The sequence below is a fragment of the Drosophila gunungcola genome, unplaced genomic scaffold, assembly GCF_025200985.1.
Source record: "Drosophila gunungcola strain Sukarami unplaced genomic scaffold, Dgunungcola_SK_2 000001F, whole genome shotgun sequence".
NCBI lineage: Eukaryota > Metazoa > Arthropoda > Insecta > Diptera > Drosophilidae > Drosophila > Drosophila gunungcola.
The window spans coordinates 592,339-608,012 of NW_026453197.1; the positions used below are offsets into that span (position 1 = coordinate 592,339).

General features: G+C 38.6%; 1 protein-coding gene across 3 annotated transcripts in view; it reads right to left on the bottom strand.

The window, feature by feature from the left end:
* The window catches only part of LOC128262932 (probable nuclear hormone receptor HR38), a 35,138-nt gene that overhangs the window by 4,996 nt on the left and 14,468 nt on the right, over positions 1–15,674 (bottom strand). For 2 of the 3 annotated variants that reach the window (XM_052997521.1, XM_052997522.1), the window contains exons 2-3: positions 2,424–2,776; positions 496–1,644 (exon numbers count right to left, since the gene is read on the bottom strand). In XM_052997521.1, coding sequence (XP_052853481.1) covers positions 496–1,644; positions 2,424–2,776 — 1,502 coding nt within the window. Of the gene's footprint in view, positions 1–495; positions 1,645–2,423; positions 2,786–15,674 lie in introns of all 3 variants that reach the window. The other variant, XM_052997520.1, reaches the window with a different exon arrangement.

Here is a 15,674-nt window from a genome sequence, read left to right on the forward strand (position 1 = left end):
ATCTTTTACTTTATTTAGTTCGACAAAAATTTAATTGGGATAAAGTTACGTTATTACCATAAATATATTTTATTAGCTTTAAATTGTTGAATTGTGGAGTAGATAGTGTTTATTGTTAGACTTTTTAATATAGTACAACCGCTTATAAACCAAACATAAGGTTTCTTTACACTTAATGAATTCTTATATGATATTTGGTTGAAAGTTTAAGCTTTAAACACTTGTCTGTTTTTTTTGTTTATAATTAAATATGACTCAAATACAATTATTAAAATTTTTTTGTTGAAACCCTGATTTTAAAATGCAAAAAAAGAAACTATTATTGCATTACCAGCTTTTTGAAAATCGTCTAGCATTCAAACGAAAAATTCATGAGAGGTTCTTATAAGATAAGAAACTCATTTGAACCATATTTTAAAAAATTCTAAGGGATTTAACTTTTAAAGGAAAACATTTTAATGTTTGAAATATTCTGTTCGATCCTTTCCCACTTACATGTTGCTGGTAGCTCTGCTGCTGCTGTTGCTGCTGTCCGTAGAAGTTGTCCGTGGCGGAGACTCCATTATATTCGTAAAGGGAACTGGCCGAGGAGCTGGGCGAGAGATTGGCGCTGGCATTGATGGCATTGAAGTGCCCATGATAGTTGTAGCCACCACTGTTGTTGTTGTTGCTGCTGCTGTTGCCGCTGCCGTTGTTGTTGCTGCAGCTGCTGTTGGGATGCGACATTTGGGACTGGGATTGGAGGGTGTGCAACTGTTGCAGTTGCGAGGGGGCGGGCGGACTGGCGCTCCAGCCGCCGGAAAGCGGCGGAAAGCAGTCCTCGTCCATCTTGAGGGTCAGCACCTGGTCAGTGGGCGTGGGGGCGGCGGTGGAGGAGGAGGAGGCCTGCTGGGGGCTGCTTCCACTGCTGCTGTTGTACTTCAGGGAGTAGGTCTCCTGAAAGCTTGGCAAACTGCTGCCGCACGATAATGGCCCACCAATGGGCGAGATCAGCTGGAGTTGCTGCTGTTGCTGTGGTTGCTGCTGCTGCTGCTGCTGTTGCTGCTGCTGCTGTTGTTGCTGCTGTTGCTGTTGCTGCTGGGCATGCAATGCAATGGCCGGATCGCTGCTGGAACGCAGACTAAGCAGGCAGAGTTGCTGCTCCTGCTCGGAACTCAACTGCTGCTCGGGAATCGAGGACAATCGCTTGTCGCGCAGGCAAGTCAACTTGGTGAGATTCTCAATGGAGCTGGTCAGGTCCTCGGCGGGATTGTCCGGATAGCCACTGGTGGTGGGGGAGAGCAGGGAGTTGTTCGAGTCCGAGGGGAAGAAGAGATCCGAGAAGAGTTCGCTGTGGGAAACCACAGACGCGTCGGTCAGATTGCTAATCAACTGATCCTCCTCATGGGAGAGCAGTGATTCTGACTTTAGCAGGTGTTGCTGCGGGCTAACAAGTTCCTGGTGTTGCTGTTGCTGCAGATGTTGCTGCTGCTGTTGCTGTTGTTGTAGCTCCTGCTGGTTCTGATGTTGCTGATGGAGGAGGTGGTGGTGGTGGTGGTGGTGGTGGTGTTGGTGGTGACCAGCTGCCGATGGCGACGTTGTAGTGGTCGTCGAAGCGGTTTGCGTGGAGAAATTATCGAAGGGCGACAATGAACTAAAGGAGCTCTGCAACGAAAGACGGTCGACAGTCGAATGAGTTAGTGAGCGCGCCATTGCCGTCTAGATATCCTAGCCCTAAGGGTGGAGTCTAGCTTTTCCGGCACCAAACATGCGACATGCGCATTTCCCCCAGCAACTGCCATTGGTGCTTTATGCGGAATAGCAACCCCTAAGTCGCGGAAAACTCCTCGCTTATGATTTCCTAATTGGTTATGCTTACGCCAAAATGTTTTCCCAACACATCTCACACCTAACAATAGATGTCTAATTTCTGTGTTTTTGTGGCTGCAATTGATCTCCTCGTCTCACCGCCGCGGAAACTTGACTTCACTTGCGAGAAGTCACCTCCTAGCAGCTGGCAATTAGCGCGGCCATTCATTTTGGGCTTGCCAAATTTGCATAGATTTTGCACACCTTTTGGTTGGATTTTATTTTTTATAAATTTCATCTCAGCGGGAGCTTGCAATTAATGTTATGAACATGTTTTGGAGAGGGTTCTAGGACTCTCAATAATATTTTTGCAATTATGTATGGACTGGTTTTAAAAACTGTTGTTAAAATTGACTAGATCTTTAAATGATTTGTTTAATTTAAAATTTTTTTCTTTTCAAATTTTACATTCAAGGTCATAATTTATCCTTTATATTTAAATTTATAATATATGTATAGAAGTGAAGTTAAAAACTTCATAGTTAGTAATGTTTATGGTTTAAATGAAACTAGCTTGGCTTGACTTTCTTGTTGCATGAAGTTATCAGATACAAAATGATTTCTTTTAAACTTACATTGGGTTGCAAAAGTAACATGCTTGTTGTCGCTTGGTTATTAAGCCTCAGTTGGCTGATTTTAGTTGTGTGGATTGCTGCTGTCGCCGCTGCCGTTGATGTTGCTGTTGCTGTTGCTGTTGCTGTTGCAGCTCCTCCTGTTCCTGCTGGTGTTGCTGCTGCTGTAACAGCAATGGTCGTTGCTGTCGCAGATGTTGCCGAGGTGCTAGCAGCTTCTGTTGCTGCTGCTGGGCTGTCGCAGTTGCTGTCAGTTTTCTCACTTTTCAATTTCCCCGCAACGAGTGGTTTTATTTTCCTCGACTCAGTGGGTGATGTGGCTGATGCTGCTGCTGCTGCTGCTGCTGCTGTTATTGCTGCTGCACCTGCAAGCATAAGGATAATCGAGGAAAGGTCTTTAGCAATTTAGAATTCTCAAAGTCAAGCGGGCGTGAATGCCACACGGAGGCGTCTCAGGGGTGAGCTTAATGCTAAATGGCTGGTGAAATGCCAAATCTGCGATGATATGGGCAGATTCATATTGCTGCCGTGCTAATGTTGCCGCTGTTCGTTGCCCAATTGTCTCGCGTTCCACACGCAAGCCGCCGTATCGAATGTCTTAATTAGAAATGCTCAGTCTCAGTCTAAGTCTCAGTCTCTCGGTCCCAGGCTCGGCTGTCCACATAGATAAATATATGGATATATTTTGTACGAGTATATCCCAAGATGCCGAGACACCTCCTCATTGTGTCGCGGGGTTGGCCAAGAGGCAAGCTCACGTTGCAACAATGATGTAGCCACCAGAAAATCGGTGAAAAAAAAACAAACCAGCCAGAAACAAACCTAAACGAGGATCACATCTCCATCGTTCGGTTAATGCGGCACATAAAATGTAATAAATTGTGTTGTCCGATGCTGCACGGTTCCGTGGTCTGTGCCCCACGTTGCGGGTGCTCGGCTTTTGATTATAATAAATATTTTGGCTGATTCGCATTGCAAAATGCAAACTTTAGTTCGCTGCGCCTCTGCGAAATCATTTTTCATAATTTGCATAATTTATGCTGGAAATTGGACTTCGAATTCTTCAACAAAAACTTTAAGTTAATACAATAAAATATGGGAATACCCTCGTATCATCTATATGTTAATCCACAGTTCTATGTTACAACCCTTCATATTTTTTTTAAATGTGTTTTAGCTATTGGCTTAGTTCTTTCTTTTAAAGTGTTCAAAATAAATAAAGTGTTTAAAATAAATATATAAATATGTTCATATAAATATGAAGCATTTAAATATGAATCATTTAAGTCCCCTCAAAAAAACACAAATTTAAGACAACTTATAAACTGTTATCCATTAATTAAAGCAGTCATAATCATCAGAAAAAACCTCAACATACCTATAGTTCACACATACTCATATTTTACTAATCAACCAATGTTTTGTCTATATATTTTTCATTAAATATTTTTCCACAGATTTTTCCTCAACTTCTGCTGACTTCTGGCCGCCTGACTCTTTTGACACTTTTTATCTGCGAGAATTAGTTATAAGCCGGCAACACAAAAATAATAATCATAGCCCACTAGATATTTTCCTTTTTGTAATATTTCCTAACGTGTGTTGTCTTGGCTTGAATTTGACAAATTAATAGATGTTGCTGCGGCTGTCGTGTCAGTTGTCTTAGACAAAACCAAAACCCGAAAAACAAAACAGAAAACGTGGACACAGTTCAAAGGGGGCAGTCATAAAAAAATAATGAAAAAAGATGGATAGATAAAGACATACATAAAATATATACAATTTATAAATATTCATGATAGGTGAATTGAATTATTGCACAAAATTATGTTTTTGGGGATGGTGCGAAATAAATATTAAAAATTAAATTGATTTAAAAACTTGTTATGGTGTTAATAAACCTTTTAAAATAAATAAAGTCTTGTAATGTTATACATATAAATCAATAAAGCATACGAGCATTTTTCTGCAATTTAGAAGTCTACTAGAGTTTCCAGTTTTATTGCCAATAAAAAAAAAGCGAAAACAAGAATGTAAAAAATAATGCACGCCAAACGCATAACTTGCCTTTTAGATGGTTAAATTCAGCATTTTGCTAAAGCCAAAACACTCAAACTGAGAATCATACATGCCATTCTGCAGACTCTCCCCATTTTTGGGCCATCATTTTGCAGTGACAAATATTCAAACATTGTCTGTCTTGCATAGAATGTCATCTTAAAGTACACAGAAAAGATAGCTTAAGTATTTATGGAAAATCTTTAAATGATATGTGATTTGTTTTTGAAAAAAACGGAATTAAGTGAGTCTCAGAAAAAAAAATGCAATAAATATTTATAGTGCACTAAGGCAGTGCTGGTTTTATGCACCATTTAATAGCTTAGTTTTATGAGAAACTTTTAATAAAAAATCATGAAGTAATTTTCTGTGTATGTCAAATGCAAATGAGTTGGAATTCCTAAAGACTTACAAGGCTGTTTTAGGGCCCACAAATTGCCCATGATATAAGTGCATCTTCTTTTGCATTGAGCAATTAACTGACAATGGAGAAAAGGTCCGACAAGTCGCTGGGTATTGCATAAATCAATCAAATTGTCTCTCACTCGGTCGCCTCATTGAGTAATAGATCCAATTTCGATATGAAACAGAAATTGGGTTTTCTTCTCTTCTTTAGTTTTTTTTTTGCACAACTTTAAATACCAACCCCATTACCCATTAAGCAACAAAGATGGCTAGTACAACAATGAGCAACAATTGATGAAAATCGACAATTAATAGTGAAAGTCTAGACCCAGACGAAGCATCATCATCAAAGGTACTGCAGGAAGTTAGTTTGCTTGGGGACCGACTCCGAGACTGGAGCTTGCAGACTGTGGACTGTGGACTGTGGACTGTCGACTGGAGACTGGGGACTCCTCCATGTCTATTAGGCCATGAGTCTGGGCTTTGTCGCTGTCGTGGATTTCAAAGGCGATAGCATCGAAGCCGCCAAGTTGCAGCCAAGAAAAAAAGCGAAAAACCTGCGCCAAAATGAGTAAACTCCTTCGGCCAGAGACTGAACCGAACCCGAGACCCATTTGTATACTTCTCACAGCAGATCTTCACACGGAGACGTAGACTCTGACTTAGACTTCGACTCTGGCACCCACTGACTCAATGACTGAGTGGCCGAGCATGGGCCATTTTGACCTGGCCAACAAAACAAAAACAAAAAAAAAAGGCGAAGACGAGCCGACTCGCATTACCATTTCTTTGGGTCACTGCACAAGAGATTCCCCCAATCCTCCTCCTGCCCTGTCAATTTCGGCAGATGCCTACATGTCCAAGTCCATTGATCAGGTCCCCAGTGCCCATGCCCATGCCTCTGCCGCTGCCTCCATTGCGAGTTCGCAGTTCAAAGTACAGAGCCTGAGCTCTGAGCTCTGAGCTTGCCAAATAATATGTATTAACGATATTATATAAAAAGAAGAAAAACGAAACGAAAAAAATTAGCAAGCTTATGCAATGGCTAGGTCTTTTTTCTTTTTTTTCTCCTCAGCATTGTAATAAATTTGTTAACGAGCCGACCAGAAAATCTCCTTCGTCGCGCGGGACCCAAAAAATAAAAAAACAATTAGAAAATCGCAGTTTTTGAGGAAGATGCAGCCCCAAAATAATGCTGTTAAAATGCATACCCAACCCAAATAAAAAGTTTCTTAATGTTATTGGCTTTGGGGCCATCTCCCAGACAATGGTTAAAATGGGTTATCTTAAATGTTTATCGCGCACTCTTCCCGGTAGCATTTTTGGCAGTAGCCCACGGTAGTTTTTATTCAGCATCTTTTATTTCTATTTTTATTTTCTTTGTTTGCTGATCGAAGAGTTCAGCCAGAGCCGCGTCTTCGATGAATTGCTTTCTAAATGACCCAAGGCCATTTTTGGAATGATATTTCATATTGATCTGGGAACTCTGGCTCTCTGGGGCGGAGGCATTGTTTCTGGCCATGTTTTGCTGCCTCACAAAAAGGGTGTGTTTATTAATAAAAAACCAAAAAAGTATGGAAACTAGCGAATACTTTAAATGTGGGAGAAACAAAAATTTAAACGTGACTTTTGACATGCCAAGAAATAGAAAATTTACAATTCTCAATCCGGGCAATATTTACAGTAATATTTCGTGGAATCAATTGACAAAATCTAATTTTCATTACGGCTTAATTGGCTTGAAACTTTTTTTGGAAATCATATTGTTATAAAATGGAAAGTTTTGAGTTAATACTTTTAAGATTCTCACATTAGAAAAAAAATTTAATAACGGTTTTTGATTTTAAATATTTAACCTAAAATAAATATTTAATGGGAAAGACAGCTAACTAAAAAGCTGCATAAACTAATTAAACATTTTTTGAATTTTTTTATTGCCAAAAATTTTAAGCCTTCATTGCTGGACTTGTTCCGAAATTAGCGTAAACAATAAAATTATTGATTAAAACATAGCTTTTGCGGGCAATTCTTACCATTTATTACTTCAATGTAATGGTATATAATATCCAGTTAACTGTTGGCTGTTTAAATCAGGCCTAGTTGAATCTTGGAGGCAAGCATAAATCTTTGCAAGCATAAAACTAGCTAGCACATAAAACCTCGTATCTATTAAAACCCCATAACGCCACACAATTAAATGTAAACTGAATCTGTGTCAGCCATGTATTGTACAGATGCAGATGCAGATGCCGATATAGAACTATCGGTGGCAAAAGGTCGAAAGTGTTGGCTATCAACTGTCGAGATGAACAACAACAATATCATTAAAAGACAATAACATTGTTCAAGAATTTCAATTGAATGAGTCAAGAGCAGAGCAGCAGGGCAAAAAATGAGCTGAAATTGTCGCAACAATTCGTATAAATCTCTTTGCGCCACTTTGAATGCTAAGTAAACCAGCGGCGACCACATCGTCATCGGTTTTTAATCGCTGCAAAAATCACCGAAGGCCATCTTGGACATTTCATAGTCGCAGTCCCCGCTCCCTCCGATTTATAAGCCAAATCAAAACGAACCCGAGACGACCATCCGATCGGATTGAAGTCATTTTTGAGCGCATCTCAACCAGTTGCTCGAGTGTATCTGTATCTGTTGCCGCTTCTACCTATATTCCTATATCTGTGTGTTTGCCAATACCTGTGGTTTGGCACTTGTCGCCAAAATTCACAGAAAAAAAAAATTCGAATTTAATCAGAGAAATATTAAGCATTACTTGTACCTTAACTACAATTCTAGACAGTTTCTCAATGTCATGTTTTGATATCTCAATGTTATGTCCAGTTTTTGCATTAGGTTTTAGTACTGTTTTCATAACATTAACTATTTCAAAATCATGTTAGAGTTCATCTAAGTTTGTTTTCAAAGTTAACCTCCTCTGACTGGATACAAAATATGTCTTTTACTTCACATTGAGAAAAATAATCTATAAGAGAAAGACTTTCTAAAAGCTACATTTGAATCACACTCACTGATGAAAACTTTAATATTTAATATTATATAAAAAAAATATAATATAACATAAAATAATATAAAAATACAGAGAATGGAGCTCGATTTTGATTTTATAACTTTAATGTTTAGCCATAAGCCAAAAAATTTCTTAACATTAGCTAATATATTATTCCTTGGTCTAAATCCAAAATTATTGCTGCAAAGAAATAGGTGATTTTTGTTTAAACTTAACATATTTTTAAGCACTATTTTTTCTGTGTGCAGATGTCTGGGATTTTGCCCAAAATACTCAGCAATGGGTCAACTTTTCGCAGCCCAGTGTTCACTTTGTCATTATGCAAAAGCGGATTCGCTGAATTAATGAAAAGATGTCTACAAAATAAAAACTAAGCACCAGCAAAAAGGAAAAATCCACTGCAACCTGAGCTGGTTAGAAGCGGTGTGAGATATTAGCATGAAATTCGCATAAAAGAATTCTGCCGTTAAGGTGTTAGCCGGGAACAGTTGCAGATGCCTCGATCGCTCTGCTCGTTCGCATTGTGTAAACTGGTTTAATTGAATTGTTATATCATCGGCTTCATCATCATCGATGCCAGCCTGAGTTCTTTTTATTCGCGGCCCACAGCGAAGCAGCCAACATATGAGTCAGGCTAGCAGATATATCTAAATATAAGTATATCTGAATAAATTAAGATTGCCTGACTTAATTTAGATGACTTGCTTGTGCAAAAGTATTTGATAATCCTCTTGAAATTGGCTTGATTGATGCAATATTGTCTCAAGGAATTTTATTTGCGATATGTTTGCTTTTAACAAGAAAGCACATAATATAAAAGAAAGAAGATTAAATACTTTTATATGGGTTGAGGTGCCATAAAGCTATATAAATATACAAATACACGGCATTGTGTTGTTGTTATAAAAAAATAAATAGTATGTTAAGTAAATAAGGATTAAAAAAGGTTTTTCGTTATACAAAAATCATTAAAAATTTAAATGGGGAGAGCATTATAGATTTAATGCAATATATTTCAATAAATTAGCAATATAATAGCTAAACATAAATTGCCAAATCAGAAAGTCAAGATTAGTATGTTTCCTTTGAAACTACCATGTTTCTCACTACTGTTTATACATTTGCATAGATTTGCCAAATATAGTTCAATCATGACTCCTCCATCCATTTAGAAGACCCTCACCTTCGATCGATTCTCCACTCCTAGTCCCACTTCCAGTCGCATTTCCAGCTCCAATCCCACTTCCAATACCAATGCGAATTACCCAGCTAAGGTCTTAGTTTTTTCCCCACATTTATTATACCGATTGAAGCCGCCTAATTTGCATGTTGAGCGGCGCCCCACCAAACTCGGCTCATTCGGCGGGTCAAAGGTGCACATGATGCTGCAGTGCATCAGTGGTGCTGGTGGTGCTAGTGGCTGTGCAGTGGTGGTGCAGTGCTGCCAGTGCCTGTGCCTTTGCCTTCGACTTGGCTCAGCCACCGACTGATTGACATGGCTGAGACAAAGATAAATAAGCTGCCAGTTTTGGAACGCCGCTTACATAATTACGGGCATGGAATGGATTTTCGTTCGGTTTCTGGCCAAGATTTTTTCCGATCCGTTGCCAGGCGCATCCGATTCGCAAAATTAAAGCCACTAAAGAAGGTGCAGCTGGGCTTGAGTTGGGAAGCTTGGCCATATTTGGCAAATTTGGTTTTATGCAGGAAAAAAAATGTATAACATTAAAATTTTGTACAATTTTTTTTTATAGAAATTTTTAAACTACCTCCTATAATTTAAGGCTTTCCTTTCAAAAAATTTGAATACAAACTCGAATCAATTTCAAATATTTAGGACAATTTAAGGCAGTCAATAGATAAATATCATTCTAAAAATTAAAAAATTTAATTTGTATTATTTTGACAGAGTTTTTTTTAATTGCCCACTTCAAAAATCAAAACCTCATTAGGAAATTAACATGGTTTAGCAACGTTTTAAAATGAAATTTTTACTTTTACAAATTAAGAATACCATTATTTCGTTAAATGTAAAATCAATCATTAGAAAAGATCAACATTTTTTCATGCCAGTTGCTTTGTTGATTCTCTGTAAGTTTTTTACTGCAAACTCTCCGAAATATCAGCCAGCTATCAAAACACGCGACGTCTGGCAGTAGATATGTATAGTAACATAGGTATTGCGGATTCGAAACTCCTGCGCTTTGGAATCGTATTAGTGTTAATTCCAGCTGGCTTCTCTACCCTTTTTATGCCCATTGTTGCACGTTTCAGTTTTTCTTTGCATTTGGGTTTGGGTTTTCGCTTTCATTCGCTGAGCAAACATTTGAAATAGGGAGGGGAGGGAGGTGGAGGTGGTGGTGGAGGGGGGTATAAGAGTATGCGGGGGATCGGTTCCCAAATCGATTAAACCCCACCAAACCCCCGAAGTGTCGTAAACAAAGCGAGCAGCTCCGTGTTTTTTCCCAGCAGGTTGCAGCAGCCACAAACACCAAAGGCAAAACATGCATTAAAACGCCAATATTGCCTTTTGTCTTGCCTTCGTATCTGCAAGATGCACAGATCCCCCTCCCAAAGACCCCTCCCAACTCCCCCTAGTCCGCGCAATTTGAGCCTAACCCATATATTTGTCGTTTGGGGGCTGTGCGAGGCGCGCTCATGAAGATTTGATTTAGTGTGAGTACGGGAAAATTGCTCGAAACGAACGTTTGCATATCTAAATTTGAGTTTTGTATCTGCCAGATACAATAGATTTATCTATTTGGGAATTTGCCTACCTTTGGCGCATGCACAAAGCGATTTAAATGGCTTTGTGGCCAGCAAATAAAGAAGAGATTCTTGGGAAAATGGTTTTTGAAACCGGAAATTGTTTGAGTTTTAAGGAGTGTTTTTTTAATTAAATAAAAATATATTATATATATAGCATTGCTTGAACACAAATATTAAGCATTTATTGTTACCAAGGTAAATTAAATATATCATACTATGGGTCTTAGACATTTTAACCGTAGTTGCTTATTTTTATTTTTTTAATGCCCAAACCCAACGCTAAACTTAACACAATGACCAATCGTTTAGACTTCCTATTCACCTCTTACTGCACATTAAAATATGCATTTATTTAGGAACGCGAACATATCGAATTACTCATACGCCCATGGGCCATCACATCCTTGCTTCCTTATTATTTTTTAATAGGCCGTAAACGTAAACCCGAAGACTCTTTCACTTTCATTTCGCCATTTTATGACAGGCACATCCCATCGTACCCATATTGCCCATTTTGATAACGCCCACGCCAGCAAGGGAAAATGCCCATTTGGCGCACAATAAATATAAAACACAAACATGATCGTCAGACAAGCAAACATCATCATCAACATGATCGGCAACTATATGCCCAACGCCAGAGCACATCCCCATATTCATTCACAGATATAAAACCAAATTGACATGACGTTGTCGTTTTAGTTTGGTTTAAATGTTTGCCAGTCTTGGGTTTTATTTTGGATATTGGTGTGGTGTGGTGAGGAATTCGTGGCATCATCATCATCATCATCAACATCATCGGCAACAACTTGACTCTGAGCCGAAGTCAACTTGCTGCAGTTAAAGCGTGTCTTCAAGACTGTTATTAAATCAATAATGAAGCACACGAAGCGCCCCGAAGCCTCATCATCATCATGATGATCGGGCTACATCATTAGCACTAGTTGTTGCTGTTTCTGTTTGCTGGTTGTAGTGTTGCTGGTGTTGCTGCTATAGCTAGTGTTGCTGTTGCCATTGCTTCTTTGGTTGTCGGCTTCTCTGGCACGCCGGCTGACACACAAAAAACATCGTGGAGTTCACGGAACGCACCCAAAAGCCAAACTCCGTTTTTCTCTTGATTTTTCGTTTTGGTTTTGGTTTTTGGCATTAGACAAGCTTTGTTTTCCAGCGCGCGAGGAAAAACACCGAAGTTGGTCGGGCGCTTCTCCCCGAAAGAAATCGAATTCGAACTATTAACTTATTGCAGTCAGTGTAAGTCAAAGTCGAGACGTTTGCCATATTTTTCTTCAATTTTTTTTTGTCGTTTTTTGGCGCATTCCAGCCACGTTTGTCTCCGTTTCAGGCTCGGCAAGGTGTCGGGGTTAACTAAGGTGTGATAAATTTTTGCCATCGATAGGTCGCTCTAGTCTTGGCGTTTTGTTTTCCGTTTTTTCGTCATAATTGTTTTATTATGGTCGTGTGGCTTGTTTTGGGGGGGCGCCAAACTCATTCTCATTGCAGGGACTGGACCCAAAAAAAAAAAAATGAAAACAAAAATAGAAAAATAAACTAAGGGGCCAGCATCGTGACTACGCTCCCCCATAACGAAAGCTCTGTGCTATAAAACCGCCAAAGATCTTGTTTTATTTTCGGGGTTTTATCGCTTTTTGTGTGGGTTCTCACAGTCCGCGAAAAGTTGTCTTCTGATCCTGACTGAGACTATTAAATTCAATTGAAGGCACTTGTTTAAGCACAGTAGAAACTCTTTGGCATGAACTTCTCTAAGGGGTCACAGGTTTTTAGTCGTTTTAGTTTACTTGGCAAAATTATTCAAAATATGAATGAGCTTTTGACATTGGTAAACTCGTTATTAAACAAAATGGTTATTCAAAAACTATTCATATTCATATATGAATTTTCCATATATATGAGTAATGTTTATATATGTATTATTTTTTTTATTTGCGTATACGAATATAATTTGATTGCAGCAGATAAATAAGTGTTTCTTCAATAATTTTTATAATTAATCAAACACATTGTAGGGGCTTAATTCAATTAATAAATGTATTAATTTCTTCTTCTTTAGGCCTTAGAAATCGGTATATTTTAGCCTGCACAATTGGTTCTGGTTATCGAGGTTATACCGTATTTCCAATACAAACTGCTGCATCTTTTTTTCCATTCACCCACGCAGAAATAGTAGTCGAATTTCTCTAAATTTGTTTTTTATTTTTTGGTGGTAATTAATAGTCAAAGGCACCAACAACAGCGACGCCTTGGCCAACAGACAACTTCAGGCTCTCAACTTGTGCATAAAAATTTGTCCATTCAGTGGCTGTAGTTTTTGGTGTTTCTGGTGATGTAGCTGCTGCTGCTGCATCTGTTGCTGCTGTTGCAGTTGCAGTTGCAGTTGCAGCGGCAACGGCAACACGCAAACCAAGGTTTGTTTGTCTATTACTTAATTGCCAGTCCAACTCAGGGATAGATCGAAGCGGTAAGGCAAGTGGGAGGAGGTGCCTATAATAACAATTAGCGTGGCATTTTAATATGCATTATTGCTGTGAAAAGATCGCAAACTGATTTCACCGCCAAGGCAGCAGATTATTTGGCAGAAGAGTCACGACTTTTTAGCAGGACGACGAGGAAGCCATCTCCATATGCGTTTCTCCTATGCCCAATTGGCTGAATTGCGCGGGGGAATCTTAATTACACAATTAATTTGTTGAGGCATGCAAACTAAATGGCTTGGGCTGTAAGGTAACTTCACTGAGTTTGCTGCGGATAGGTTTCAGTTTTTGGCCAAATGGTGATGGTAACTTTAAGAGCCCGCATATAAAACTGATCTTAGCTAAAGACTCAAATCAGATCTTTAAACAACAGGCAAATAAACACATTTACCCAAACTTTGTTTAAATTTTGGCGTATACATTTCAATGACGAAATAATTAGTACTGCTTAAGCTAACCATTACAAAGCAAGCTTTATTTTAAATGTATGTTAAAAATTAATCTATATTTTTTAATGTAATTTGTAGGTATATATGGGTCAGTTGAATTTTTTACATTAAAACTAATTTTAAATTTCACAGAAAGCCTTAATTTACATACGACACCTGCTGCAAATTAACAAACTTAACACAAAACCGAACAAATACTAATAAAATCCTTTTGCGTTTATTTATAACAAACATTTTTAGATCTGTTAATTGTTTGCTTTGATTAGCTGTGCAATCTAAAATGGGTAAACTGACACCGCTACAAAAAACAAGCTACAACACTATGCTCCACAAACGCTTCGCCAAAGAAATAATGATAATCTCACTGTTGACAGCTCACTGAGCAGCGACACGCAAAATAAAGCTGTAAGAACATAGCGCCAAATGTATTATTATTATTTTTTTTTATGGTTTTCGGATAAACCAGTCGTCGATCCATGGGAAGCGGTGGCAACAAAAACAAACAGACAGAAAAATTGATTACAATTTAATGCTGCTGCCGTTGTTGCCAATGCTGCTGCTGCTTAATTTAGTCAAATCAACGCTTTTGTGGAAGAATGTCTCTAAATCTTCTGTTTTTAGCGCATTTAGCAGCGGACTGGTCAGCACCGAATGAAAGCAAAAGCAAAAGGCAACTTAAGCGCACGAGCAGCAGCGAACTCGAATATAAATCACAACACAAACACAAGTCACAGTTATGAACCAGCAGCTAAAAAAGCGAAAAGAACTTAGGATGATGCGGCGCATGCGCAACGCTTTTTCTGTGTTATACTCTTTTAAGAGGAGCTTTACAGTCTAGTATTGTGGGATTTTAAGATTTCTTAAAATTAATTTACTTATTTTTTTATTTACAATACCAATACTTTAAATATTTTATATAACATTTATTAATTGATATTGTTTTTGTATTAAGTACCTTATGGTGAGTAAAAGTGGTAGAGTACAAAAAAAAGTTTTTGAAATTAAAGAAGAATAATTAGCTTATTAGGCAACGTTAAAATAATGTTTTATTTTAACCTATTGCATGAATAATTATTTTCCAATATTCTTATCTTTTTCAAATAGGCTCTATGCACTTGTACAATTCTAAAATAATTTTGAAACAAGCTTCGAAATGGTTTTAAAAATAATTTTTCGATTATTTTTAAATAATTTTTAAGAGTATTTGAGGTATCATATTTAGTATGATCCAATGACAATCTTTCTATTGGGTTACTTTGTTAGCACTGCTTTTGTTCGTCGCTTTATGTGCGGCGACCGGAGATTGCTGCGTTTGGTTCTAAGATCGCATCGAATCGGTTTTTGGGGGCTGGTGGGGAGTGGGTGCTGCTCGGGTCATAAATTCAGAGACTAACTATAGAAGCATGGGGATCGGAGTGGAACCGGTTGGATCACTTTTACTCTCATCGTTAGCGGATAGTCGGTCGCATCATGGGTTCTCGGACCTCTGGCCGTCTCTATCGACTGAGCCGTAAACCAATTTTAATTTATGCTAATTGTTCCAAGTTGGCAACATCAATTGGGCGACAGCACGCGAGAAACGCAGTCAAATGCGATTCCGAAATCATCGGCATTTATTTTTTTTCGTCTTTTAATTGGAAGCCAAAATTTGTTAGACCTTCGTGGATTGGAGCGTTGTAACCGTTGAAACTGAGGCAAAAACTATGGCATTTTTTGCACGCATTTCTTTCGCTGCCAGCCGATTGATGCACAAGGTCGGAATCGGTGTCTCTTGATCGATGCACAATTGCCGGCAAGTGATGGCTGCCGATCTAACGAACCATCGCTTCAGCGATCCACCATCCACCGATCACCGATTATGCTGATTGGCAACTACAAAAACTTGCCCCATAATTCATCGCATTTTATTTTTATTGTACTTAGTTGGAGACTTTTTTTATAGATATTTTTCCTTCTTTCCGTGGCGTGTTAAATGCATAACAAGGTTCTGTTTCATCCGTTAGATCCGCAATGCCCATTCCCCAGCCCCCTCTTTACATACGTATTGTTCGGCCAT